Source organism: Pelobates fuscus, unplaced genomic scaffold, assembly GCF_036172605.1.
Source record: "Pelobates fuscus isolate aPelFus1 unplaced genomic scaffold, aPelFus1.pri scaffold_35, whole genome shotgun sequence".
Lineage (NCBI taxonomy): Eukaryota > Metazoa > Chordata > Amphibia > Anura > Pelobatidae > Pelobates > Pelobates fuscus.
In genome coordinates, this window is record NW_026961986.1 from 102552 (window position 1) to 130000 (window position 27449).

Consider the following 27449-nt stretch of genomic DNA (forward strand, 5'->3'; position numbering starts at 1 on the left):
CTGAACACAATGGGCTAACGTAATTATCACAGGCAGAAATTACACAATATTCATAACTTTAAAAGTATACATTACATTCACATAAAACTTACATTTTCAGAATCAGCATTCTCCAAAATACATACATATGTCAAAATCATACAAATTTGTCCAGTGGGTCAAAAGTTAGTTGGAAGTCCCTTTGTGACCGCCTGCAAGCATGGCTTGGGTGTGGTAAGCCAATTATCTCCAGCATACAGAAAATATCTCCATTTACAACAACAGTAAAAACACATAAAAATACATAATTCCTATCATACAGAACAGAACCCCCACATTCAACCAATCCCCAGATAGCTTGGATCTGAGCGCTCAATATATCCGAACAGCGCTCAGATCCCACAAACACAGTCAAATCGCCATGGGGTTAAACCATAGGAAGGGCCGATGAGAGAGAGGAGGGGCAAAACAGCAAGTTCCAACTGGTCTGGCAGTGTTAATGGGACAACGCTCTGCTGGAGCACAATACACAGGAAACGGGGGAGGAGCACACCTTCCCATGTATTCAAAGGGGCAGAAAAAGTCTTTCAAAATGCAATAAGCCCAAATAAGTTTCTTAAAGGGCAATACATCCCAGGGGCCAAAGTCACATGGCAGGAGGCTGGCAACCAGTCTTCTCCAATGCCCAGTGGCGAGGCTGCCGCCACATAGACCATTAACAATGGGGGGTGGGTCACTTTGGTTCTAAGAAAATGAAATACCATAGGTACTCCTCACCTTTCCAGTTTCAGCATCACAAGGCTGGAGTCAGATGGTCCACACACAATCCTGCTAATGGGCACAGATTGTTTGTCTGTATCTGTGGGGGCAGGGTTTTTCAAGTGAGTTCCTACCAAAGCCTCGTATCCTGTTAAGTCAGCATCACTTTGGAAAACAGAGAAAAGGATTACGATTCATAGCTTGTTGATGGATGTTTAACATCTCAAGGAAATGCAGTATTTCGTGCACATCCATTAATTTTTTTGCATGTATAATAGGATATAGGGTGGTAACATTTTTGCCATCAAAATAACACATGTTAAATATCAAGTAAGCAATGCAGTAAGCTCTTAATAAAAGCACAGGGTTAAAAGCTTTTGATATATGTCCATGACAAGTCTTATGGGATCAATATTCTACTCACCAGGAAGAGAAACACTGTCTTGTACTGATTACCCAATTCTCCTTCACTAGGGAACCCCCACAGAAATGGTCTCCTTGCCTATAGTTTGATGAAAACGCAAAAAGAAACAGATCAGGTCAAACAAAAACCACAACGCATTTTTCCCCCTACAAAAATGGTTTTAATGACTTTTCATATGGACCATTCACCTGTTTCGTAAGCTCACAGTCCAAGGGGAGATTCCAGGTGTACCACCAACCATACGGGATCGGGTAATTGTTTTTTCAATTTTTTTACCACACGAATCAAATACAATATTTTCTACGGAGGAAAATAAATAAGGATGCAATGTAATACGTAGTTGTGGGAGAAAATTAGAAAGGGGGAAATACATACAAAATACCACATCAAATGCTGCTCATAATGTAGTCAACTTAAATGAACGCACCCAAAAAATATTGGCTTAAAGGGATTCTCTAGTGCCAGGAAAACAAACCCGTTTCAAAACGTAGAATCAGACGACGGGAGAGACCTAAAGCGCATTATTCAATGCTTTCCTATGGGGATTCCAAAAGTCGTCTAAGCCCTGGAAAGCCCTCTAGTGGCTGTCTTGTAGACAGGCACTAGAGGAGGACTTAACCCTACAAGGTAAACTGCAATAATTACCACTGAAGGATTAAGTGACATGGGACATTGCACCCAGACCACTTCAATGAGCTGAAGTGGTCTGGGTGCCAAGAGTCTTTTTATTTTATTTTTTTTTATAAGCCATCACGGTTTAATAGATGTATGCCAAATTAAAACATGCAAGCATTTAATACCCCTCACTCTTATTGGTGTATTCATGAAAACCGCTTGCAAAAGCAGCTTTTTCAACCCCTACCCTTATTTCTACACAGTCTCTCTAAATAAACATCGAATGTTTACATTTCCTTTATTACACATTCTGTTAATTTAGAATGTCTTAACTCATGCTCTATTAAGAGTCTGCTAGAGCTTTATGTGTGTGATTCAATTTATATGAACAGAGCAGCCAAAAATAAACATACCACTTTTATAGTGCTCTCAGAACAGATTGAAACAAACTTTTTCATGGAGGCTGTGTGAGTCACAGCCAGAGGAGGTGTGGCTAAAACTGCATAAACAGAAACAAAAAAGTGATTTTATTCCTAAACGGCGGATAATTGAGCAATGAAACTGCAGGGTTTTGATCTAAACACCAAAATAGCTTCATAGCTAAAATTGTTTTGGTGCTTTGAATAGCACTTTAGGTTAGCTCTGGTTTGGGGAAACAATACATCATCCTTGTGGCAATTCTGATGCTGGACGCTACTCCCGAGGTCATTTTATTCTGCTCTGTCCCTCCTTGACTATTTAGACATGTTACATCATTTTTTTTTTTGTGAATATATTTTTTATTCGTTTTGAAGAGTTTCAAAAGGTAGACCAACAGTGTGGACTCGCAGGTCCAATCAAAAAGAGATATTCTATTGTCTTACAAGACAGCCAAAAATTCACAGGTAGCATCTATGGCGGACTCGCAGGTCCTCATCATTACGTGGACTGATAGACATGGTTCCCGGTTCCCAGTATGATTGTTATACCCGGAGCTAGTGACCGTCTTGGGGGTCTCGTTTGGGGTCTCCCTTGTTAAAGGTAGGTGCCTCATTCCATGGGAAGGGGAAGGGGAGAGGCAGAGCGTCTCCCCTCTTTGGGTTTTCTGGTAGCTATGACTATATTAGCCAGTTTACAACCCGTGGACCCCTATTGTTGTCCACCTACCCCTTGTAAGTGGCCTCTTGGTTTGCGGTCTCGGGGTTGTCTATCTGGTTCTCCCCTCCCTTCTAATGCTAGGGTGTTGGGTTGCCCCTTTCGTCATTTGTCTATATCCTTGTGCCTAATATATCCCATGAGCCGTGCTTGAGCCTGCCTGTCCGCGGTGTCTTATCAATCTCTCTTATCTTTTGCGCGCCCTCGCTCTCTGGCCCGCGGGGGAGGGGGGTGGGGTGGGGATTGAAGTGGGAGAAGGGAGGGAATAAAAGGGGGGGTGGGGAGGGGGGAATGCCGTATCCCTCCAGTATCGTTGGCAGTCTGGTCTGTGTGTGCAGGGTTAGTGTAGCATGTCTTGGAAGTCCGGGTGTCCGGTAGTCAAGATCCAGTGTGTCCATATCGTCTGGTACGTCTGAGCCCTCCATTCTGCCATGAGGGAAAGCTCTTCCAGTGCCCTGAGTTCCTCCATGCGTTGGTACCATGTTCCCATCGAAGGTGCGGACTGTTTTTTCCAATATATGGGGATGAGGCTTTTAGCCACATTGAGTATGTTACATAATTTGTGTATCATAGCACCTGTATGTTTTGGCAGTGCAATTATGACAAGCCAATAAGTATGTTCAGCAATTCAGAATATTGCCTCATCATGGTTTCAGTTTTGCCAATTTATTTCTGATCGATCGAGGACTACCCAGGTGAGATACAAAATTAACACAGTCTTCTGTCCCCATAAAACTTTATTTTAAAATCGATTAAGCAGTACTTTATATATCTTTGAGCGCGGATTGTTCTGGTCTGCATTCTTGGCTTTTTCATAGACCATTTCACCTATCTAGGGACCACTGGCCACCTCTGAAGGTCTGGCAATATCCTGCTTTCCTCTCTGTTCTTTGCCTTCTTCAGGCTTGACCCAAGTTCTGAGTGCAAGGGTCATTCCCTTTCCTGATAGAATGATAGCGATTTATCTACAGTATCTCAAGTGTGAGCTTTCTGGACTATTTTCTATTTGTGCTGTTCTGATGCATGCCATTTTAAACACTTTAAAGCTATTGTGCTCTTGAAAGCAGCGTCCTTAACCCCTTAAGGACACATGACATGTCATGATTCCCTTTTATTCCAGAAGTTTGGTCCTTAAGGGGTTAAACTATTTTAAACAACATTTTGATATCAACTTCGTAAAGTTACTGAAATCAGCATTAGTGATATGGTAGACAATATAAGTTGGTCTCTTACCTGCTTCCTTTATGGACAGTGGTTTCTCTCCACCTACAAAAGAGGAGAAAGAAAAGTTATTGAAAGTATGTGACAGATGACGGAGGCCCATCTGGCCTCCATTTGACTTATGTGTCAGGTAAATATAGACACATGTACATGCTTGATAGCAGTGCAAATCACCACAACAGACTCCGATACTTACTACATGGTTTAATTGAGCAGTAGTCAAACGGTGTATTTGGGTCCATGGTATAGCACCATGGTCCATGGCTGTCCTTGTCAGGGTTTCGACAGTAATTGCCTTCCAGGTATCCAGGAAAAGGATAATTTGGGACTTGCCTGGGTGAAATATAAAGTGATAGCTATAGATGTTACAATGCGGCTACGCATGGAGCCATAATCAAGGTTTCTGGGTGTTGTATTACAGCGGTTAGCTATGACGGAGTCACTTTTTGGGGGATTTACCATAATACAAGAATAGAAAATAATTATTAGTGTAATCTTCAGCCAGGAGGCAGAGCCCTATTGAAACTAGGTTCCCTTTAAAGTACACTCTAAAGTGCCAATCACCCCTCGCTCCCCTCCAAGTTTCCATTAGGCAAAATTCTGACTTCCATATTTATGTGAGCAGTTACTTTCCCTTCATGAAACCATGCCACGTGGTCACACAACTTACGTAATGTCGTCCAGTTTTTCGCTCCAGTTGCGACATGTGACCCCCTTTCTGGTCTTGCTGACTTTCCCACTGTACAACTCACCATTGTCGTGATAGCAATCTGCATAAACCAGAGGAAACAAAGCTGTCAATAGAGGGTAATTTATGGATTATTCAGAGAATTACTCATATCAATGTCAATGTAACTACAAAAACACTTATTGACTACAATGTGTAGAACAATATGTGGTACCTGGGGGAACACCAACCTGATCTGTGCAGATTTTTTTTTTTTTTTTAGAATGTGGTTTCGACTGTACAAGAATGATCCTTCATCTAAAAAGGAAAAACTACACAGGGTCAGGAATACATGTTTGTACTCCTAACACTATATTGTTGTCCGGCCCACCACAAGATAAGTAAGCTACTTGTTTACTCTATTCTTTCTCCATTGCCATACTGTTCTCGCTACAACTAGCCCCACCTTCACGGCTGAGATCAATCGTGATGATCTTCGCCAATCCAATGCTCTCCCATAGATAATCAGTGGGATGCTATTGCACAGACGCACACAGTGCCAATCAGCAGCTCAGAGATGTATTGAATAGGAGCATGGAAAAGCTGACCGCAAGTGTCGCACACAATGTAGAACTTAGACAACCACTAGATGTGCTTCCTATACAAGTGACTACACCTAATGTGCTACTAGGCAGCAATGTAAACACTGCAGGGACAGGCTATGGACCACTACATTAATCTGTAGTTGTTCTGGTGAGTCGTGTCCCTTTAAAGCACAAATGTCACTTCTCCATAAGAAATAGCACTTTATTCCCTCTTCACAATAAATGCTACTGAAGCATTTAGGGAGTAAAAACATAGGGCAGGCCATAGAGTCTGAAATTTCTCTAGTATGACAGATGTGCCCTCAGCACAGCACAAGCAGATCTAAGACGCTCATGATATAATTTTGACTGCGTAAGAATGTTAACAAACATTCAATATGAGCACTCAAATATTTAAGCTTTATAAAATATATGTTCATGAATACATTTTTGGTGGCAAACACAGGATGCTACAGAATACAATATTTACATTTTAGGTTTTTCCTGTACTCTGCATAGGTGGTCTACTAAAAAAAATAAAAAAAAAAATGATATCCCTGTTTTAGTTCCTTCAGCATGAGCAGTCTAAGGATCCAGTTATGCTGTGCTGGCTGGGGACAGTTCTTCTGTGTCCCCAGATGCAGGACACCAGGAAACCACCCTAGGACAGGAGTTCAAGATTGGGAGAGCCTCAACATTTGAGGGGGTATGTGTTGCGGAACGTACCATTCCTTTAGTTGATTTTTCGGTTTATACGTTGAACTCACTGTGTGTATACATCCATTTAAGAAATGAACACTGTTGGATTGGAAGTTTTCATAGTCTTACCTACTGGCTCCTCATCATCTGGGCACCTCTTTATTTGGAAGCAATATGCGATCCTCATATTGGGATTTGTAGTGAAACACCATGGAGCTTCTGAGCCATCAGGGTTCCGACAGTAATTTTCATCTAAACCCCTGTGATCAAACACAAAAGGGTTTATGCAAAAAACAGACATTACATATGTACACAATTGGGGTGCATACATGTAACTGCTACTTGTAGAAAATTTACAAGAGAACAAGTTTAGGTAAAAAATTAAGCTAAAAAATATATATTCTAAGTTAGGGAAAATTTCCCTATTTGAGTATTTTATTAATAAAATTGAGAATGCCAGTTTAACAAAATAACCCAACTCCAATGAATCAATCACAATACAGATCACAACGATCTATACTTTGTCTTTTGATATCTTTGGACAGTGAAAGGACAAAAGAAAGGTAGTAGGGAGGAGTCGGGCAACTATAGGCCAGTAAGTCTTACTTCAGTAGTGGGGAAAGTAATGGAAACCATGTTAAAGGATAGGATTGTTGAACATCTAAAATCACATGGATTTCAAAATCAGAGACAACATGGGTTTACTTCAGGGAGATCATGCCAAACCAATCTTATTGGGTAACTAAAATAATAGATCAGGGTGGTGCAGTAGACATTGCTTACATAGATTTCAGTAAGGCTTTTGACACTGTTACACAGAGAAGGCATATGAATAAACTGCAATCTTCAAGTTTGGATTCCAATATTGTTGAATGGGTAGGTTAGTGGCGGTGTGACCGGCAACAGAGGGTTGTAGTCAATGGAGTATATTCGAAGCTTGGGCTTGTCACCAGTGGGGTACCTCAGGGATCTATTCTTGGACCCATTCTCTTTAAAGGACCACTCTAGTGCCAGGAAAACAGACTCGTTTTCCTGGCACTAGAGTGCCCTGAGGGTGCCCCCACCCTCAGGGACCCCCTCCCGCCGGGCTCTGGAAAGGGGAAAGAGTTAAAACTTACCTTTTTCCAGCGGTGGGCGGGGAGCTCTCCTCCTCTTCTCCTCCCCGTCGGCTGAATGCGTGCGCGCGCATTCAGCCGGTTTCATAGGAAAGCATTATCAATGCTTTCCTATGGACGCTTGCGTGCTCTCACTGTGATTTTCACAGTGAGAATCACGCAAGCGCCTCTAGCGGCTGTCAATGAGACAGCCACTAGAGGAAATAGGGGAAGGCTTAACCCATTCACAAACATAGCAGTTTCTCTGAAACTGCTATGTTTATGAAAAAATGGGTTAACCATAGAAGGACCTGGCACCCAGACCACTTCATTAAGCTGAAGTGGTCTGGGTGCCTAGAGTGGTCCTTTAATATTTTTATTAGTGATATTGCAGAAGGTCTTGATGGTAAGGTATGTATTTTTGCTGATGATACCAAGATATGTAACAGGGTTGATGTTCCAGGAGGGATAAGCCAAAAGGCAAATGATTTAGGTAAACTAGAAAAAAGGTCAGAGTTGTGGCAACTGACATTTAATTGAAAAGTGCAAGACAATGCATCTTGGACGTAAAAACCCAAGGGCAGAGTGTAGAATTATTTGATACAGTCCTAACCTCAAAATCTGATTTAAGGGTAATTATTTCTGATGACTTAAAGGTAGGCAGACAATGTAATAGAGCAGCAGGAAATGCTAGGTTGTATTGGGAGAGGTATTAGCAGTAAAAAGAGGGGAGTGCTCATGCCATTGTAAGAGAACACTTACCAGGAAGGTAAAGGATCTTAACATATATAGCTTGGAGGAAAGACGAGACAGGGGGGATAAGATAAAAAAAAACAAAAAAAACATTTAAATACGTAAAGGGAATCAACACAGTAAAGGAGAAGACTATATTTAAAAGAAGAAAAACTACCACGACAAGAGGACAGTCTTAAATTAGAGGGACAAAGGTTTAAAAATAATATCAGGAAGTATTACTTTACTGAGAGGGTAGTGGATGCATGGAATAGCCTTCCAGCTGAAGTGGTAGAGGTTAACACAGTGAAGGAGTTTAAGCATGTGTGGGATAGACATAACATAATATAAGATCAGGCCAGGGACTAATGAAAATATTTAGAAAACTGGGCAGACTAGATGGGCCGAATGGTTCTTATCTGCCGTCACATTCTGTGTGTAATAATGTCACTAAAGTTCCAACACAGGGAATAGGAGTATGTCACAGTTTGTTTGGGAAATGCTTACACAATGTATTTTTGATGTCAAAGCTGCTTTAAGTTACAAACTACTACATTTGCTTTTCAATTAAATTCTCCTGCCTGTACTCGGTAGGTAATCTAAAAAAAATAAAAAAAATACAAACTGTGGCAAACAGAACCTCGCCACAGGCTTTTGGAGGAGCCTGCTTGACAGCCTCCTGCCCCAGGACTATGGCCCCTGCAATATACCTGGCTAAAATACTTTAAAAAGACTGTTCGTGCAATTGGGATTATTTGGTTCGGTTACCGAACAACCACACGAACCGGAGCTTGTTAAGCCCAATTGATACTTTGTAACATTTCCACCGCAGTGTTCTAAGTGTTCGTCTGGGTGGCCGCAATTCGTATGGATGACCACGAGGTGGCGGCCATTTTGTTCGCATGAATGCAGGCAGCGGTGTTTGGTCGTCGAGTTCATGGAATTATTTTTGGACACAAACTCCCGAACACTGCTGGACTTTCATGATCGCCCGTGTTCGGTTTTATAACCCTTTGGAAGACACTGTTCGGTGGAATCGTTCGTTCAAGGTGAACAAGCTCCAGGGTAGAACTATGGATTCTGTTCGGTAGTTTGTTAACTTTTTAAACTACCAAACTAGACCGACCGCAAGCCCTGATTCTATAGAACAGTTTTGGGCATGGGACCATGCAAGCGGGCGGTCAAATAAATGACTTCCAGGAAATTCCTGAACCCCTGTGTGTTTTGGGTCTGGAGATAATGGTGTTTAGATCAGTACTTGACTCAATTATTTCCCAGGTACAGAGGAGGAATTAATCTATTATGTGTGGGAGTGTCCTGGATCTGAGAGCCAATGTAATTGTGTATTTGTTTCTACTGTGTTTTACTCAGGGCAGGATTAACATAGAGGCTGATGGAGATGCAGCTCCAGGCCCTGGCCCATTGATTTAACTACACACTACTCTTCACATACTCTTGCTTAAGTATGGAAACTTAAGAGGGATATATGGGAACAAAACCTGTTTGGACTGGCTGAAAATTAAATTAGTTAAGGGAATGACGACTTTGGTCTCGCTAACATTGTGGCATACCCCCTTTCTTCTACACTCACTACAGCCGCCTTTTCTCTGTCCCTGACCCAGGAGCTTCTGCCTGCTAATAATAAGGTAAGGAGACAAGTGGACATGTGAGTGCTAGGGGACAGTCCTTTGAAAGCGTGGAGCGAGCGCATCATTAGACACATTTATGCCAAGCTCAGGGTGCTGTCTGCATAGTATACCCTTAAAAGAAACATACCAGTATATACACCTCCCCAATGTGATCACAGCAGAAATTTGTAATATTACCAATATAGGACCAATATGGGACTGGACTGTAATGCAAACAGCGTAGAACTGGATTTGGGTATAAATAGAGGAGTGTGTGACTCTCACTCACATTCTCCAGAGCCGTGCCAGGCTTTGTAAAACAGGCTCAGGGGTGCCAATACTGGCTAACGATCCAGGTGATCCAGATAGATGAGATAGATTTAGATGCAAAATATATTTATTGTATAAAAATATATATAAAAAAGTATAGGCACTAATGGGCACTATGGGGGTGGAACCCAAAGCAGACAATAGTAAATATATAGCAAAATTGGAGTTCCACTTACCCCTATCTTTTTTGTAGCCCAGAGTGTCAAAAATACACATAAAATAACAAATATAAATATGCAGAAGATTGAAGCAGACGCGTTTCGGCTAACAGCCTTCCTCCAGTGCTTGTCTTCTTGTTCTGTTGGGTCTTCTTTTATAAGTCCTATCTGTCCCGTTCACCTGGATTCAATTTCGTACCGGTGTCGCGTCACTTCCGGTTTGGCGGGTGACGTCACTTCTGGTTTTTCCACACACTTATCTATTACACGTTTTTTATTATACAGTTTGCACTATGTTGTTGTCTTTTATTTTTTTTCTATTTTAGTTTATACCCAAATCCAGTTCTACGCTGTTTGCATTACAGTCCAGTCCCATATTGGTCCTATATTGGTAACATTACAAATTTCTGCTGTGATCACATTGGGGAGGTGTATATACACTGGACACTGCTGTTAGGGGCGGGGGGTATGGATTTACTTGAAAGATGAAAGAATAAATTAGAAAGATTAGCATAGGGTATGTGTTTTCTTATAGCTGCATCCTATGAGTTTCCTGCCACCACCTCCTCCACCAGATACATGATGCTTGGAAGGTATCACTATTGACTATTTTAGTGTTTTTGGTCGATAAGAGTCTATAATTAGGCCAATCAGAATTGTCAGCACTAGGTCCACTGAGCTCTTGCCCCTTGCATGGAGACTTGCAGAAAAGGCCAGTTGTGGCTGCCATTAAACGAGTTCCTGCTTACCCTCAACATAGAGTCATCTCATGCTCGGTGGAAACAGCTGTATCTACCCTGGGGATTACTATATCCCTATACTCCCCTTGGATTACAATTCTTTTAAGAGCATATTGCTACACTCTCTTGGAGGAGAGGTCTACCCACTGGAAGCTGGATCCTGGTCTTGGGTCCAGGGTGGGTGGAGGACAGCTGTAACACTGGACGTGGGGACAGTGGTGTTGATGGTGTCAGGTGGAGTGCTTTAAGTATTCTGTGAGCACTAACAACATCGATTGGCGGAGGCACCCGGTCGGGGTGCCAGGCGGTCCATCACAAAAAAAAAGTGTATTTAAAGGACAGATTTCCCTTTTACTTACTTGCACGGGTATTTCTCTGGAGTGAACCGGTGTTTGTGAGGTGTCTGGGAGTCCCAGCGCTGGCAAGGAATTCCTGATGTGGTGAAACTTGCCCGTCCCCGGTATCCTTCACCACGTTCTTTGAAGCAGTTACTTGTTACTTGCAAGTGAGGAGTGCGCTGCTTCTCTGCTTCACAAAAAATAAGCAATGCAGAAGAGGGAAATACAAATGAAAGTGATCATTAAAGATGATGAAATGAAAGAGGGTGCAAAAAATAAATAAAAATACAATTTTAAATATATATTCCCCACATCTGCAGGTAACCTTTATGATGTATATAAATTAAATGGTCATAAGAAAAAAACAAAAATAAAATTAAATAAAAAAAAAACACAAAAAAAAAAAAAAACACAAAGTGGCTGCATGCATACAATACCCTAAAAGAGTGAGGACGGTCTGCTCGATCAAATAATATTTCAATGACATACCACCTTCATATAGGAAGAATTATAGTTGTGCACCAATTCACCAACCCCCATCTTACTGCATTTTGTGATCTTGCAATATTCCCTTTCCATATTGGGATCGGTTGTGTAGCACCAAGGCATTTCTGAACTGTCTGGATTACGACAATAGTTATCATCCAAATGTTTATCAGGGTACCTGACATAAGAGAAAGAAATGCATTTGTGGACATGCTACAGGTGCAATACACAATAGATCTTAAGTTTAAAAAAGAGAAAAATAAAATAATAAAAACCCATATATACAATTCCTATCTGTTGCACGTCTGGAGAATACACTATTTACCACTAGATGTCAGCACTGCAGGTCATAGGTTGCACTTTTGGTAATACTGTGAATTTCATCTTCATTGATAATTTTAAGGAACTTTACCGCATTTTTTTTTTTTTTTTTTATTGCACGGTTCCTCTTGTTGCTATGCGAGATTACAAGTCACTTTTCCATTTCTGCTCCAGGCGATGGTCTCCCGACCAATCGTGGGTGCATACATCGCAATCACCGTGCTGTGTCAGCCCTGTATCCTCTATGGGAATCACTCATAGCAAATTAAAATGGCAACCCTGCCAACTGTCGTTAAAAGCCAGCCACAGGGGGTTACCAAGTGGAGGTTTATAAAAGTGCAGTATCATTTTTCATAAATAGAGTTGCCTGGCAATACAGTTTACATTTAAACCTTGCTTCAACACCTTTAAAGCCTTACTTCTCTGGTCTATAAGGATGCATATGAGGGCTCTGTAAGTCCCACCGCTGACATTCTCTTCCAGATTCCGTCCTGTCCAGGGCACCTTGATAATCCTCTCCATTGCAGGTCAGACAAACAGCTGCAAAACAAGAGGGAGACGAAAATCTCTGCTGGGAGACAAGTGTATTTGTGGCTTATGGTAAAAGTAAATGTAAATTGGAAGTTGGACACCATCACACATTTTAAGGATGGCAGAGCATCACTGAGGGGTAGTTGTCCAACAGCAGTGGATCTGGCTTTTGGCCAACCCGGTTTTATAGTGGTTATAGTGATAACTTTTTACATCCACTGGCGCTCACCATTCTCACACTTTTTTATTCCACATGGCTCGTGTCGGACATTTTTGTCAGTTGTGTAACACCAAGGTCCTTCGGAGTCATTGTCTGGGTTCCTGCAATAGTTTTCCTCCAACCCATTGATAACATTTAGAGAGTACCTGAAAGAGAGAGCACTTTATACGGAAGAAAGATATTTTTCATTTTTATCGTTTTTTTCATTATGCTGTGTAATATGACAACAGTGGTTAAGGGTCAGACACTCACTCCTCCAGCCACCGTACAGCAAGGTTTGCCTTGGTGGCCAGTGTCCGTCACATGATATTTTCAGAGATCATTTAATAAGAAGATCATTGCAAGCCTCACTAGTAGCACAGGAGTTAACGTTTTATTCGGTTACAGAATTAATTTACATTCATATGCAGATGTGTGGTAAAATATACTTTGCATTACAATCCTCATTGCTACTGCTAAGGGCTTAATGGCTTTGATCATTTCTCTGACTTGAACCAACAACTTTTAAAGAAAGCCCATTAGAAGAATATAATCAGACATCAAGAGGTCATAAACAGATTACTCCTCCACTTCTATCCGCATACCTTTTGAATCCAGATCTCTGGTTCTCCAGATACGGTTCCTCCTATATTAGGGTATAACGTATAGATCTACTGCTCTTACCATTCCACCATTTTAGGTGCACCTGATGCCATATTAAAGGGATACTCAAAGCACCAAAACCACTTTAGCTGTAAGGGACACTTCACTGCCCAAATACACAAAGTATTGCTTTAGAAGAAGTGCTTAGGGGTCTGCACAGACACCTTCATAATCAATTTTGGCTTATAGATCATACCTTTGTAGTCTCACAGATCAATTATCTGACATTTAGGAGTTAAACGCACTTTTGCTTTATGCAGCCCAAGCCTTACTTCCCTGGCTGCACATCACACAGACTCCAGGAGTAAAACTGTTACATTTTCAATTAGTTCCTACAGCATACTGTGTTTGCTTTAGAAGTTTTATCTCCTGCTCTGTTAATTAAAATGTTAATCCCACACAGGAGGCTGCTAAAGGCACTTAAAGGGTACCGATCATGCCCCCAAACAACTTATGCTCATTAGATTGAGCATAATTTATCTATACAGTGTGCTAGCAGTTTTGCTGGCAAATGTATAGATTTGGAGAAAGACTATTTAAAAGTATTTTTTCTCCCAGCTGTCAGTCAATGCCTCGGCATGCAGAGGCATTGACTGATAAGGGAGAGCAGAAAACACCTCACACAGGAGGTCCCTCGGCTTTCCTCCAATGGGCTGTGGTTGCTATGCAAACTCGCTAGCCAGCGCTTCTAGCGCCGGCTAAGGAGTAAAGAAACATTACTCCAATCAGACGCTGGCAACAAAGCCTGCGTGCCAATGTCCCTGACAAAATTGGTCATGCTTGGGGATGCATGGTAATTCAAAGACAACTTCGGGAGTAGCAGTGGACAGTAAGAATGTGGTTGTTACATGAAGTTTACCCACCCACAAAAATCGCCAATGGAACGGAGGATATGTGAGCAATTTAAGGCAAGTTAAATTTTTAATTACAGCTTCACCTAAATAGAACAAAAGTTGCTCCAGCCTCCAAGACCACTTCTGCATTTAGCAGTGGTCTCAGAGCAAGGAATATGTGTGCGCAGTGTTTTGGCTTGAAAGGCTACACATCCAGAGATAACTACAGTTTTGTGCCGAAGGCTAGCTAATAGGGGGTGTTCCAGGCGGTTGAATATTAATTCTGTGCAAAAATAATGTCTGGTCAGCATCTATGCAATGGGCTATTAACTCTGCAGACAGAGTTGTGAGGAAACACAGCCATCCAATATATGCCCTGCGCTCAAACTCCTACTACTCATGGGCGACAGCAATGACTATAGTACTCCCACCCAGGACTTATTTTTGCACGTTGGTATTTGCTTTTGGATAACACAGCCATGCTACAACGCTGCCGCTCACACCACGTGTTCCCTATTAAGAGTTGATAAGTGTGAAGGAGTTTAGAGAAAAATACCCCTCTCTGTCCAATTAGAGATTTTACCTTTTACAGGAAAGCAGCAAGGTGAATTGTTAATGTAGGACTAGCCCAAGAGGTTTTTCCTTGACGTGGCAGGTGAGCTTACACTTTAAAAGCCATTGGAGTGATACAAAATTTTTTTTTTTTTTTTTAAACCTCCAGTTATTTAAAAGAACATGGGAGGTACAAGCGATCCTGCAATGGGAAACCTATACATCGCTTCCTCCCTACATTATTTAATTTGTCTTTTTGGTTAACACCTCCATCACCCCACTCCCTTCCAGTTCAGAGGGCACACTAGCACTCTGAGCCAGTTAGAAGCATTTGAGTGGACCCTAGAGAGGAAAGTAGTGATTCAGCAGAATATCAGATGGGTTGTGGATATGCTGGTGGAGAGCTTTGTCTGGTGCTAGATTCAAGGTAGGTTTTAGCTTTATATACACATTTATGGCACTCAAGGGGGAAAAAAAGGGTTGAGTCTCAATAGGGCATTAGTACCAAGTTAGAATTTCTTAAAAAGGTTGCTGAAACCATTTTTCACTATAATATATATAAAATTTATTTTTAAACACACTGTGCAATAAGGAGAGTTAACATTTTTTGACTTTTTCAGAAAATATGTAGAAAGGCTGGGTGAGCCTCAGCCATGGAATGTGTGGCTAGGGCTGCATAAACAAAGTGATTCTACTCCTAAATGGCAGAGAATTAAGCAGTGAGACTGCAGGGTCATTAAGCTAAAGTTGCTCTGGTGCTTCATGAATCATTTTGATAGAGCAAATATATCTACCCATTACAGGAAGGTTAGAAGAGTAAACATTAAGACTTTATGTCAGATAAGATCTGACTTTGTCACTCTGCCATTCCAAGGAACAGAGGTTGTGTTAGACAACGTTGCACCTATTCATGGTGACAATACATTTACCACAGAAATTACAAGGAATCTAAATTCCCTGTTCATTTTATTGTTATTCTTAAAGTTATTAGAAGGTTTCACTGTGGTCACAAGAGAAACCACCTTTGCCCTGACTCCATTTTTAGAGAGAGGGAACATTTGATAAGTTTTTTAAAACAATACTTCCTAGAGACATGGTGTCACAATTTCACTGTGCCATTTAGATGGCCAGTCATGGCCGCCCCTCAGGTGGCTCTAAAGGGATTTGAACTGTGGTCCTTCTGTGTCCTAATCCTGCTGTCTTACCTCAGCCACACTACAGTTCCTGTTTCATAGGGATTTATCCTTTCACTGTCTCCAGCACTGGGGGCTGGACTTTACCTGTGACTGTTCCTGTCAATCTCAGTCCACCTAAAGCAGATCGCTAATTAGCCAGGTATAAAACACTGCCACTCTCTGAGGGCAGTGTCAGTTCACTCTGGTTCTCGTTATTGGTTGCTGATCATGTGTTCTCCAGTTTGATCCTGGCTCTCATGGTTTACTCAGACCTTTAGCTTCCCCTTGACTACCCTTCTGCTTGTGTTCTTGCCTGTCCTGCTTTTTGGAGCACTTTACCTTCACAGCCCAGGTGGCTTCTTACCTGGTCACCTTGGTCTGTGTATACTTGCAAGGGTGAGCGTATAACTCTGCACGTCGAACTCCACACAAGGTAAGATCCAGGTAAGATCATGACACATGGCCTCAAAACCAAGAAACAAAACACTTACTTGTGATCATGGGGGAACTTCATCCCCCAATGCTGGCAGGTTTTTCCCTTGTGAGTTCTGAAAACAGTCCCTCTGTACGTTTCACCATTCCCCACGATACAATCACGAACATAGTCTAGAAGTAGAACATTTTGTTATTGGATGGCTGGAGACAGTCTGTAATGGGTATCAATTGGTTCTTAAATATTTTGTTCTTTTACAGGTAAAAACTGTATTGTCTCAAATGGCCTTGTTTGTCGGATATATGGAAAGTTTTGGTTGATAACCCAAGATCTTCATAAAAATGATATAGACAATACTTAATGTATTAAAGTTTGGCTTTGGTCAACTTTAAAAACTACTATTGAAAGTAAAGTTAAATGCACCCACCTAGCATCTAAATTTTAACAAATTTCAGCTAGTCCCTGCCATCCTGGTTTGCACTTCGCCGATATTAAAAATGCTAAACCGTAAATTCCACATTATGAAAGCAGCAGAGAGGGGTCTCTAATGTGTAGGACCCTCTTAAACATTCACCTTTGTCTGGAATATGTGGAGTGCAGGGATAGAATGGCATACTCTGTAGCATTTTACCCATTTAGAATGAAATAAATTAGAATGCAGAACAGCAGTGTTTGGAGTGACGCTGAACCAGCATTAAATATCACCATCTCCTTAAATGTGATACAAGCATTTTTTACTCTAGAAAAAAAAAAATCAAACTACAAGTCCTATGCGGCTAAATCCCAGGTTCATAGTGGTTTAGCAATAAATAGGTCATGTGATGTGACCTCTCCACTCACCTTTCTTCTGGTACAAGTCATAATGCACGTTTCTCTGCAATTCAACATGAGCTGATTTCTGAGTCCGTGGAAGCAGATGGCAGCTGTAACTCTTCCAGTTGTAATTGAAAGCTCTAAATTAGAAAATGCAACATGGAAAACCAGACAAATGTCTTACCCAACTAAAATATCTATTAAACTGCAATACACTTCTCGGTTAATATATTTGTATTAAAAAAAAATTCTGATTAAATAGCAAGCTGAAGTAATAACCATTAAAGAAACAAAAACAAATAAATACCACCCCCCACCCCCCAAAAAAAACACAAACACCTTTTGTTGGGGGAAGGGGGATTTATAGCTAGGTAAGAAAGGAGATGCGTCTTATAACAATGATAAACAAACAGAACTGACAAGATGAGCCGAATGGTTCTTATCGGCCGTTACATTCTATGTTTCTATAAGATGCAATTTAAAGGAATGTCTAATTGTATGGAAAAGCTTAAAATTTGTGGTAGTCGGTGTTTACTCCGCTACAGAAAAATGGGGGTGGGGGTGGGGAATACATGTTATATTTGTGGTAAACAAAGATGTTAAAAAAATTTCTTTTGTCGAAATGTAAATAATTAGGTAATGGTTTAAGTGGTTGTAGTGACTGTTGAAGCGCTTTCTCAAGATGTTACCTACCTGCAGTCTAGGATGTCCCTACATTTCTTTGCACATGATTCGACTTCTGCTTTGATCTCTTCCTTCACAGATTCAGGCGAGTGCACAAGTTCCACTCCTTTAGATCGCTGGTAATCATTCAGTGGGCTACGATGAGCTGTGGAACACAACAGTTATACAAGTGGAGTTATTGCATCTACTAAAATATATTGATATTTATTGGTAGTCTGCTCCCGGAGGCTTGAACAATTACAGATCTCATCTGAATACCGTCAATGACTACATAGAACAGGGGTAGGCAACCTATGGCACGTGTGTCTTTGCACAGCACTTACGGCTGCTAGGATCAGCAGTCCCAGTGAAACTTCAGATACCTGCCAATACGAAAAGTTGATGAAGGACAATCCTCAATTTATGCATTTCAGCACAGAGGAAGTGATCTCTGATCACTTCATTCCAGCACTTGTGAATGGGAGTCCACACTGTAGTAGAGCAGCACGCACCTGCAGCTCCTGTCCTTGACCTGTACCTGGGCCAGCATGGTCCACGCTGGAAAACAGGAAAGCCACCCACTCTGCTAGAAATACAAAGAAATGAAGAGTAACCCTCCCTACCACAAACTACTCTTGAACATATACAATATAACAGCTCATACGCACAAATACAACGATACAAAAGCAACCACGGGGCAAAGCCTAGCTTCCAGGCTGAGCAGACGTGCAGCAACCAAGCTCTAAACTAAAATTACTACTTTGAAAAAAAAAAAAAATAACCATAAATCCAGCACGTCCGGCCTCTGGAGGGCTATAAGCGAGACGGGGACATCCTGGCGAATTCTTTGACACCTGAATCTTGCAGAACTCTAGCCGGGAACCCGAGAAATCTAGTGAGGCCTACCGTGGATCGAGCCGGGGAGAGGCAGCTGCTCTCCTCGTGTGAGAACTCGAGCACGGACTCAAACCTCCTAACTCCTACCCACCCTTTGGACCGGTGGGGGATATCCCGGTCCGCACTAGGCACCTGGAGCATATACCACAAGCATTAACCACCTACCAAGAGAGAAACAGTGCATCTCCTGTGCAGCATGCGCAGTCTTCTTTTATGAGCCAAGATGGCGAACACCGTACCTGCAGACACCACTGGAGACCCACAGGATTCGCTGCAAAAACGACTGGACAGGCTCTTTCGCGCCTTCTGGCTGAAGCTTGAATACAGACAGGCTCAAATTGCAGAGGAGAGTAGAGAGGAAGGAGCACGGAGGCACCAGCCTAATGAAGTTCAGCACTCCACAGCCTGCTCAGCGTGGAGACCATCCCTGACACTCTGCCATGGGAAGCCTCTTAGGAGGAAAGCCCGCCAAACCACGGCCCAAGCTGAGGGCTAAAAGGAAGACACCCCAGATGCTTATTACACAACGCCGACGGGAACAACATCGCTTTCAAGCCATGCACACTGCCATCTGGGACATCCCTCGCAGAGCCAAGTGGGACCGGAGTATTGGAAACTGCAAATGTGCCCTCGCAGAGGCCTGGGGCCAGTGGTGTGACCTGTTCTGGACTGCCGGGACTCAAACTATGTTGGTCAGCATGGGCATTGGATGAGGGTAGGGAATTTTAGAGGAGCGGTGGGCGTGGTAGACTGGGCTCCCCTTAACTATAGCCCCCCCACAGGCTTATATAGCCATGTAAGGCACTACATAGGGGGTCCCTGTCATTAGCAAACTACTGCCTAGCAGATGCAGCCTACTGCTGCAAAATGCATGCCCGCCTCTCTTATCGTCCCTGTGCACAACAGATTAGACTAGCCTGGTACCCGTAGCATACAACACCCAAACACCCACCTAGTCTAGGGTTACCTTTAAGTTAAACCATCCTACTGGCACCTCAAATCTAGACAGGTTAGCCTGATTCTCTTCTGTTAAACATGTTCCTATATGGTTCTCATCTTACGCTTTGTTAAGGCATAATATAAGCACTGTATGGCAATTATCTTACTAAGGAATGTAAAGGGACTATGTGCCAGCTCTCTAGGCAACCTAGAACAGGTACTGTTGTAGCTTGTGAAGATGCCATCTTGTGATATGCCGTACTAAATGTTTGTAATATGGCACCGCACCATCCTCCTAGGGTGCAGGTTTAATGCATATGCCCCCTATCACTCACAGGCATGCTGTAATGGTTAAACACATTTACCAGCGAGCTGAATCCAGCTCACTAATCTTGCCCACCACTTATTTTACCCATCTTCACATAGTACTGTCTGTCCGCAAGACATGCCAAAACACTAACCGTCTCCAGCATAATATGTCTGCCTAGCATATGACTGCTTTCAACATGATATGTCTGCCTAGCATATAACTGTTTCAACACTACATGTTTACCCAGCATATAGTTGCTTCTAGTAACAGTATACGACCAACAAAATAATATGGTCTCAACTCAAGTTAAATTGTTTTCAGCAGCATGTATAGCCTGACTGTTACCCTTCTTTGTTACACCTGACTATGCTTACTCTTGTATTTTTTTTTATTTTTTTTTAAAAGTGCAATGAAACTTGAATCTGTCACCAAGGCGTAACCAATTACCAACTAATGTAACACCCATTGACGGCAATGAAACTTGTAATTATCTCTGCACTTTCAAAAAGAAAGAATAAAAAAAAAAAAAAAACAACAAAGCAACCACATTATAAATAACACTAGCAGAATACAGCAACATATGCCTCGTTTCCACTGAGCGGATCGGTTCGCTATTTTGAGTGTTTCCATTATGAAATTGGCCCATACAACTGTACTGCACCATTCAGGGCCCTGCTTCAGATGTAGGGCCATAGGAAATGGTACGGATCGGTTAGAGCGGAGCTACTATACAATCCATTGATTGGTGGACAGGAAGGGCATTTTTTCTTAACCCCGCATGGCCCCTGAAGGTCTGACTTGCAATGGAAACGCTCACCAGAATAGACTGGACCATTCTAAACCTTCCAAACTGTACCGACCCAAACCGATCAGTGGAAACGAGGCAATACACACCTCAATTAAAAAAAATAAATAAAAAAAAAAATAGGACCAGCACGCTACAGGTCATCACAATCTTTTTTTGGCACAGTGCTCCTAAAAGGTTGCCTACCCCTGACATAGAAAAAGGATTGCCTTGCACTGATCCAAAATACAACAGTCTGTGAAACCAACGCATTATTTTTGTGTCAACACACAAATCAAAAAAGCAAAACTCCCTTCTCCCTCTGGGTGGGGGCATGCCGATTTTCATTATCTGAAGGTTGGAAATTAACACGGTTAAAACACATTTCTGAATGAGAAAGATATTATGTAATCACTTTCAACCTACATTTTTGTGCTAGTGCTCTTATGTCAGATAAAGGAAGTAACGGAGATTGATACTTATTACTGATCTCTGATTAGGGGTGATGGGGAGGACATGTGAATCCAGTGTGATTGGTTCTTGCCAACCTTGATTGTGATTAGAAAGTTATAGGTACATTCTTATTTCACCTGTTAAAAACATTTCTCTAAGTTCAGACTAGTTTAGTGATACTGATGCTTTTTCATTAGATCAGTCTTACCACTTGCACCATTTGTGAATGTCATGTTAGAATTAACGTTTAATGGCTGGTGTTGGGGGTGGTACTGTGATAGGTTCACTCTACATCATCTCCCACAATGGCATGGGTCTTAGAAGCCCAAGAAAATGGATATTCTATTATTACACAAGATGCAGATTTGGGGGGTTGTTTTCTTCACAAAACACACTTTTCTGAAGGATCTATGTAGAGTGTTTTTTGGGTTAAGCACCATGTTTGTGACTGAACATAATGGAATGTCAGGCAAGCTCTATTATACACGGCTTACTCCTAGAGAGCTTTGACAATAGGAAAACTTCTTACCAAATTTGATGGGAGGAGGACCTAGGAGAGACTTTTGGTAAGGAAGAACAATGAAGTACTGTATATCAGATGCTGTTTCGTGTATCGCTACCACCAGAGAGAATGTATTAATTACCGGTACATCGACCCAATAAACCTTAAAAGCCATGTATCCATCTTGTTCAGCGCTTTGCTTTAGAGAAAGTTGGAATGTATTGTCAGGATCGGGACAGGGATCCAACACGCAGAGTACAGACAGTAGAAAGGTACGTATACCGGACCTTAGAATGGCCGGACTAACGTACGGAGATATAGAGAATGGTCAAAGGCAAGCCGAGGTCGAGGGAACGAGAAGACAGGTAAGCGAGGAACAAGCCGAGTCAAAGGGTAACAGAGATAAGCAGAGTAATACAAACAAGCCGGGTCGGAAACCAAAAGGATAACTGGAATACAAGAGCGCTGGGTGACTAGACAGGCTAGAACCACGACAGGGCAATGAGCAAATGGAAGAAGCACTGTTAAATACCCTGGCTCAGGAGAGTAGACACGCCTCCGACGAGTCCTGATTAGTCTCCAGACAATTGAGTGACAGGTCGGTCCGGGTTGGCGTCATGACATCGACTGCTGGGCGTCGTGTTACAAAAGGAAGTGGATCCCTGGCGGCCGGCGTGTAAATGACCGGAAGGACCGCGAGGGACGGAGGAAACAGCCCTTCTGGACGGATAAACTTCTAAGTCTCTACCTCTCTCAGAGGTAGAGACTTCAGGTACCCTGACATGTATTGCCAAACTTGGTGGGAGTGTCATTTAAACCATATTAGGCCTCAGTTTTCCAACTCATCTAGGTCATCTGCAGTATTGTATTGGAACCAGAGTTTAGAGTTGCATGTTCAAAAGAGCATTTTAAGTTTATAGGATTGCCAACACATAGGATTTGCACAACAGCTTGCATTGTGAAACATTGGAATTCCAGACCTCCTTTACTGGACCAATTGTTCAGAAAGGAGAGTTATGCAAGTTTCATAGAAATCCAGGAAAAAAATAAATAAACCAAAACAAATAAACCCACGAAAACCCCCACCACAGAACATAAACACACAATGCCCAATTTCTCTCCTGCCCTTTTTCTATTTTTTCTTTCAAATTCCATTTCCAGTTATTCCTTAATCTTTTCTTTTTCTACTAATTATTTTCTAGTCCAATTCTACCTTTTCTTAGGTCTTCTGTAAACAACTATTCTTTTCTTCATTTTAGTTTTATTTTCTAATCTATATATGATCACTATATTGGAAAATGTGGGATCATAGTTTGAAAGTTACTAAATTTTACAGATTTTTAGAATATTACATTTTTATTTTAAAACCTATACATGGATCAAACCCTCCACCTGTGAATGGGTCGAAACGTCGGTCATCTAATTGTATACCTTATCATGGATTAAATAAGTTTTCTACTACTTCAAAGACCCAAGAGTGCATCCTTTTCTCTACATATATCATATATAATCAGCGTGGGAGTGCACCAGGGCATGCAATCTAATATTGTGTCATCAGTAAGGGTGAGTGCCATTTCACTTGTATCATATACATACACACACACACACACACACACACACACACACTCCTTTGCGGTTGTAACATCACTGCAGTTTTGGGATTTTTGTGGGAAAAGCAAGTCTTATGGCTTGACTGGTGTGCAGATTTTTGTTTAACATACATACTTATACACACACACACACAATAATGGTAGACTTTTTTTGATGGCTTTAGTTTGGAGAGCGCCTAGTGAGTGTTACACAGATGACAAAGAATACAATACATCAAATTGCTACTGGTTGACATATAAATGGATCATTGTAATTACATAAATAATGTTTTAAATACCTGAGACCAGTAATGCAACAAACTGCAGGAGCTGGAGGTAGAAACCAATCTGCATGGCTATGGATCCGTTTGCTGGTTTTCAATCTGTACACGACAAGAGAATACGTTTATCTTCAAACCTTCCTCCTACACTCTACAAATATTTGCCTGGATAACACATTAACTGGGCCACGCATCTCATGCTGTTGTGTAATGTGCTACTTTGTGTATTGGATGGAACCAACTACTAGTGAGGAGGCTCAAAGAAACAAAAAAATGTTGAAAAAATTAAATAAAAAATGGTGTATTATAACATGACACTACATCCACGGAATACATATCTCTTAAGTGTTGAGATTTTAATTTGGAGGTAGTTTGGTTGTGGAGTAATGCTGAAACCAAATTGACTTGGCTTCTTGGCCATGTGCTTCTTCAACCCTGGTTTGCATATAAGGAGTCTCACTTTACTACAATGGTGCATTGCAGTAATATCGGTTTGTCATTGGGGAGGACACAACTCACCCCTCTCTGGTCCAACCCCCTCCCACCAGAACAGGCAGATAAAAAAAAAAAAAAAATCAATAAAATGTGGTGGAAAGTCCAACCATACTTGAAATGGATTATATAGCCCCCACAAAATCCTGATCATAACATCATGGAGTCTACATGGGATTACCAAACCACTTTATCTTAAAGGGACACTATAGTCACCAGAACAACAGCTACAGCTTATTGAATTTGTTCTGGTGAGTAGAATAATTACCTTCAGGCGTTTTGCTGTAAACACTGTCTTTTCAGAGATGGCTGCCTTAAATGCATCCAAACATTCAGTGTCTCCTCCCTCTGCATGCAGACACTGAACTTTCCTCAGAGATTCATTGATTCAATTCCTCTCTATGAGGAGATGCTGATTGGCCAGGGCTGTTTTAATCATGCTGGCTCTGCCCCTGATCTGCCTCCTTGTCCATCTCAGCCAATCCTATAGGGAAGCATTGTGATTGGATCAGGCTACCACTTCTGCTGATCTTAGCAGACTGCTTGTTTTTTTGTTTTTTTTAGCCAAACACGTAAGTTAGGCACACAAGTAAGTTTTAATTTTTTTTAGGGAGGCAAAGGGGGCCAAGAGGCTGGTTTTAACACTATAGGGTCAGGAATACAGGTTTGTGTTCCTGACACTATAGTGCTCCTTTAATGAAGCGATCTGGGTGCAATGTAAAACATTAAAGAAACTGCAGTGTTTGCATTAGAAGGTTAAGATTGTTTCTACTGGTGGTCTCCCAGACAGCCACTACAGGCGCTTCCTAGAGTTACATGGAGATTAAATTTATGCAAGAGGATGTCCAGCGTCCTGAAAATCCCTATAATAATGGAGTCAATGTTTTGCTATGGGGAAGGATTTGCCACGCACTTTGGCTGCCCCATTGCTGCTCCAGGGCTGAGGGATTTTGTGTCAGGACGAACCAGTGGCACAACACGCAGAAGTAAAACACGTAACAAAGACAAACCGTAACAACGTATTACCGGGCCTATTAACGTAATAGAATAAACAGTCACAAGCCTAGGTCAGGAATACAGAAAGGAACAAATACGATAAGAACAAAGCCAAAGGGTCAGGGATACCAGAAATACGGGAAGTCAAGCCAAGCCCAATAACCAATAAACCGTATAAACCGTATCAGGAACACGGGATGGAAAGCACGACAGGGCACCAACTCATTGCAGGTTTGTGTTTAAACAACCCAGTAAACCCTGGTAATAGCCGATTTAGGTCCCATGATGTCGCACGCGTATGTCACTAGTGACGTCATTGTGGGCAGCGTTATTATATAGCGCCACCTTGCAGCGGCCAGCGTTCTTCCCGTGCTGGACCCGGCCGCTGTGTTGAGAACTGCACTGAGCGAGAGGCTCTGGATGTAAAGGGAGTAACCGCACCGATGAGATGCGTTCTTATCGTTGTGCCGATCGTGTGAACGCACCGATCTGAGGCAGAGGGACACTATATAGTGTTAGGAATACAGTTTAGTGTTCCTATAAAACCAAAAAGGATAACTGCAGTTAGTTCAAGATATTTAGAACAACCTCTGCTATGTTCCTTACAAAACTGTGTAACATGATCTTGAACTGATGCTTGTTTAAAAGCAAAAAAAAGGTATTCATACCAAATATTTATTGGATTTAGATTTTTTTTTCCTGTTTCTTTGATTTTTGAAAGCATTTTTCAACCACATCGGATTAAAAAAAAAAAAAACCACCTCTTATGCACAATACTGTAAATCTTTATTTAAAAAAAACCCACAAAAAAAAACTAATTTTTTTCCACTAATATTATGTCTTATAAATTATTATTAACAGTTGTACCTCAGACACACATATAATGAAAAGTCAAAATGGTATCAAAAGGTCATGGGCTGAAACCAGTAGGAGGCTGGAATTTAAAGGCATCATAGAGGCAGTAATTATCTCAGTAAACCAATAAAGTAGACTTGCTAAGGTTCACAAGTTTGAGACTGGAATGTGTCCATGATATAAATAAGATACATGGATGATATGTCCATTCATCAAGTGAGTCCGATTGCTCATACACTAAATGCTGTTAGACTCTTGTACGAGAGGTCAGCCCTGGTGTCATTAGGGAGTGCGGATGTCACCAGGTGACAGACAGGGCCGGCAGTCTTGTAAGGCAGCAGAGGTGACCTCCACAGTGCTCGTGCAGAGGGTGAGGTGTCCCTTCATAGGACAGTGATGAAAATCAAAAGATCTTCCTCACGGGCTCAGTGCACCCACTGTACAGGTGTCCAGAGACCTTCTAGTTTGCATCCTTGCTGGGTACAGATCTTGATTATACCTACTGTAAGCTAGGTCACCATCCCTACTGGAGCATCGCAGTGGTAATCTGCGTAATGACTGGGTGGAATCAGGTAGGTTGTTTGTGAATATAGGGGACGGATAGGTGAAAGGGAGGTTGGGTGCCAGTGAACAGAGTGGAGGTATTTTTCAAAATGAATGGTTGCAAATGGCTGGTGGTGAGGTGTGCAAGCGAGTTGGGGGGGCGACAGGGTGTGTGTTCAGGTTGTAATGACAAGGAGATGAGCAGGGTATTTAGTGACAGGCTGGTATAGCAAGTAATGGGAAGATTACTGAAGGGACAATTTAAAAACACAGGAGTGCATTTGTGTGAAGGATTATTGTGCATGGTTTCCAAGAAACATAGTGGATCTGGCAACCATAGTCAGGTGGTCAATGGACATTAGTCAAATTCAGTACTATACACTGCAGTGTTCATTTTGGTGGCAAATTTCAATTTAGTTTTAGTCAGTCTTTTGAAAAAAAAGAAATATATATTTTTTTTTTTAGTCATCTGAAATTTTTAAATTTAGTTTTAGTCGACTAAATGTACTGGAGATTTTAGTTGACAAGACTAAAATCTAATGGGTGCCCCTCTAGGTGTCTCTCGTTCAAGCCCTGGTCTGTGTCTTTTGCCCCTTCCACAGCCCCTTTGTGCAGAATTAATTTTGGTGGCAAATTTCAAATTTAGTTTTAGTCAGTCTTTTGACAAAAAAAAAAAAAAAAAGGAAAATTAAATTTTAGTTTAAATCAACTAAATCTAAAAAAAATTATAGTGCACTAAAATTATTAGTTGACAAAATGAACACTGATACACTGCATTACTCAGAAAATTAGCACAATTTCACATATCACCAGCAATGCACATTTTGTGGTTACAATATATCCAATTCCTGAACTCACTGACAGAGTTCTCAGCCTATTTTAGACTTCCCGAAACTGAAAATTCCAGTCAGGGACAGCAAAGCTGCCAAAACCTCACAATACCTTATGTCCAGTTATCAGATTATAAATAGCACAACCACATGTGGCATAAAACCAAATGTCAATTACAGCAATAGTACAGATGGGTTAAAAGACAC

General features: G+C 41.6%; 1 protein-coding gene across 2 annotated transcripts in view; it reads right to left on the reverse strand.

Annotated features, from left to right (window-relative positions):
* LOC134585293 (hepatocyte growth factor-like protein) overlaps nt 1-27449 on the reverse strand; it is a 72845-nt gene that overhangs the window by 22228 nt on the left and 23168 nt on the right. The window contains exons 2-16 of one of the 2 annotated variants that reach the window (XM_063440710.1): nt 23545-23628; nt 17802-17937; nt 17136-17248; nt 16354-16468; nt 12670-12806; nt 12329-12449; nt 11648-11766; nt 11124-11289; nt 6212-6342; nt 4803-4902; nt 4329-4465; nt 4145-4177; nt 1351-1462; nt 1163-1240; nt 757-903 (exon numbers count right to left, since the gene is read on the reverse strand). In XM_063440710.1, the coding sequence (XP_063296780.1) occupies nt 757-903; nt 1163-1240; nt 1351-1462; nt 4145-4177; nt 4329-4465; nt 4803-4902; nt 6212-6342; nt 11124-11289; nt 11648-11766; nt 12329-12449; nt 12670-12806; nt 16354-16468; nt 17136-17248; nt 17802-17937; nt 23545-23599 (1700 nt within the window). In that variant the 5' untranslated portion in view covers nt 23600-23628. Of the gene's footprint in view, nt 1-756; nt 904-1162; nt 1241-1350; nt 1463-4144; nt 4178-4328; nt 4466-4802; nt 4903-6211; nt 6343-11123; nt 11293-11647; nt 11767-12328; nt 12450-12669; nt 12807-16353; nt 16469-17135; nt 17249-17801; nt 17938-23544; nt 23629-27449 lie in introns of both variants that reach the window. The other variant, XM_063440709.1, reaches the window with a different exon arrangement.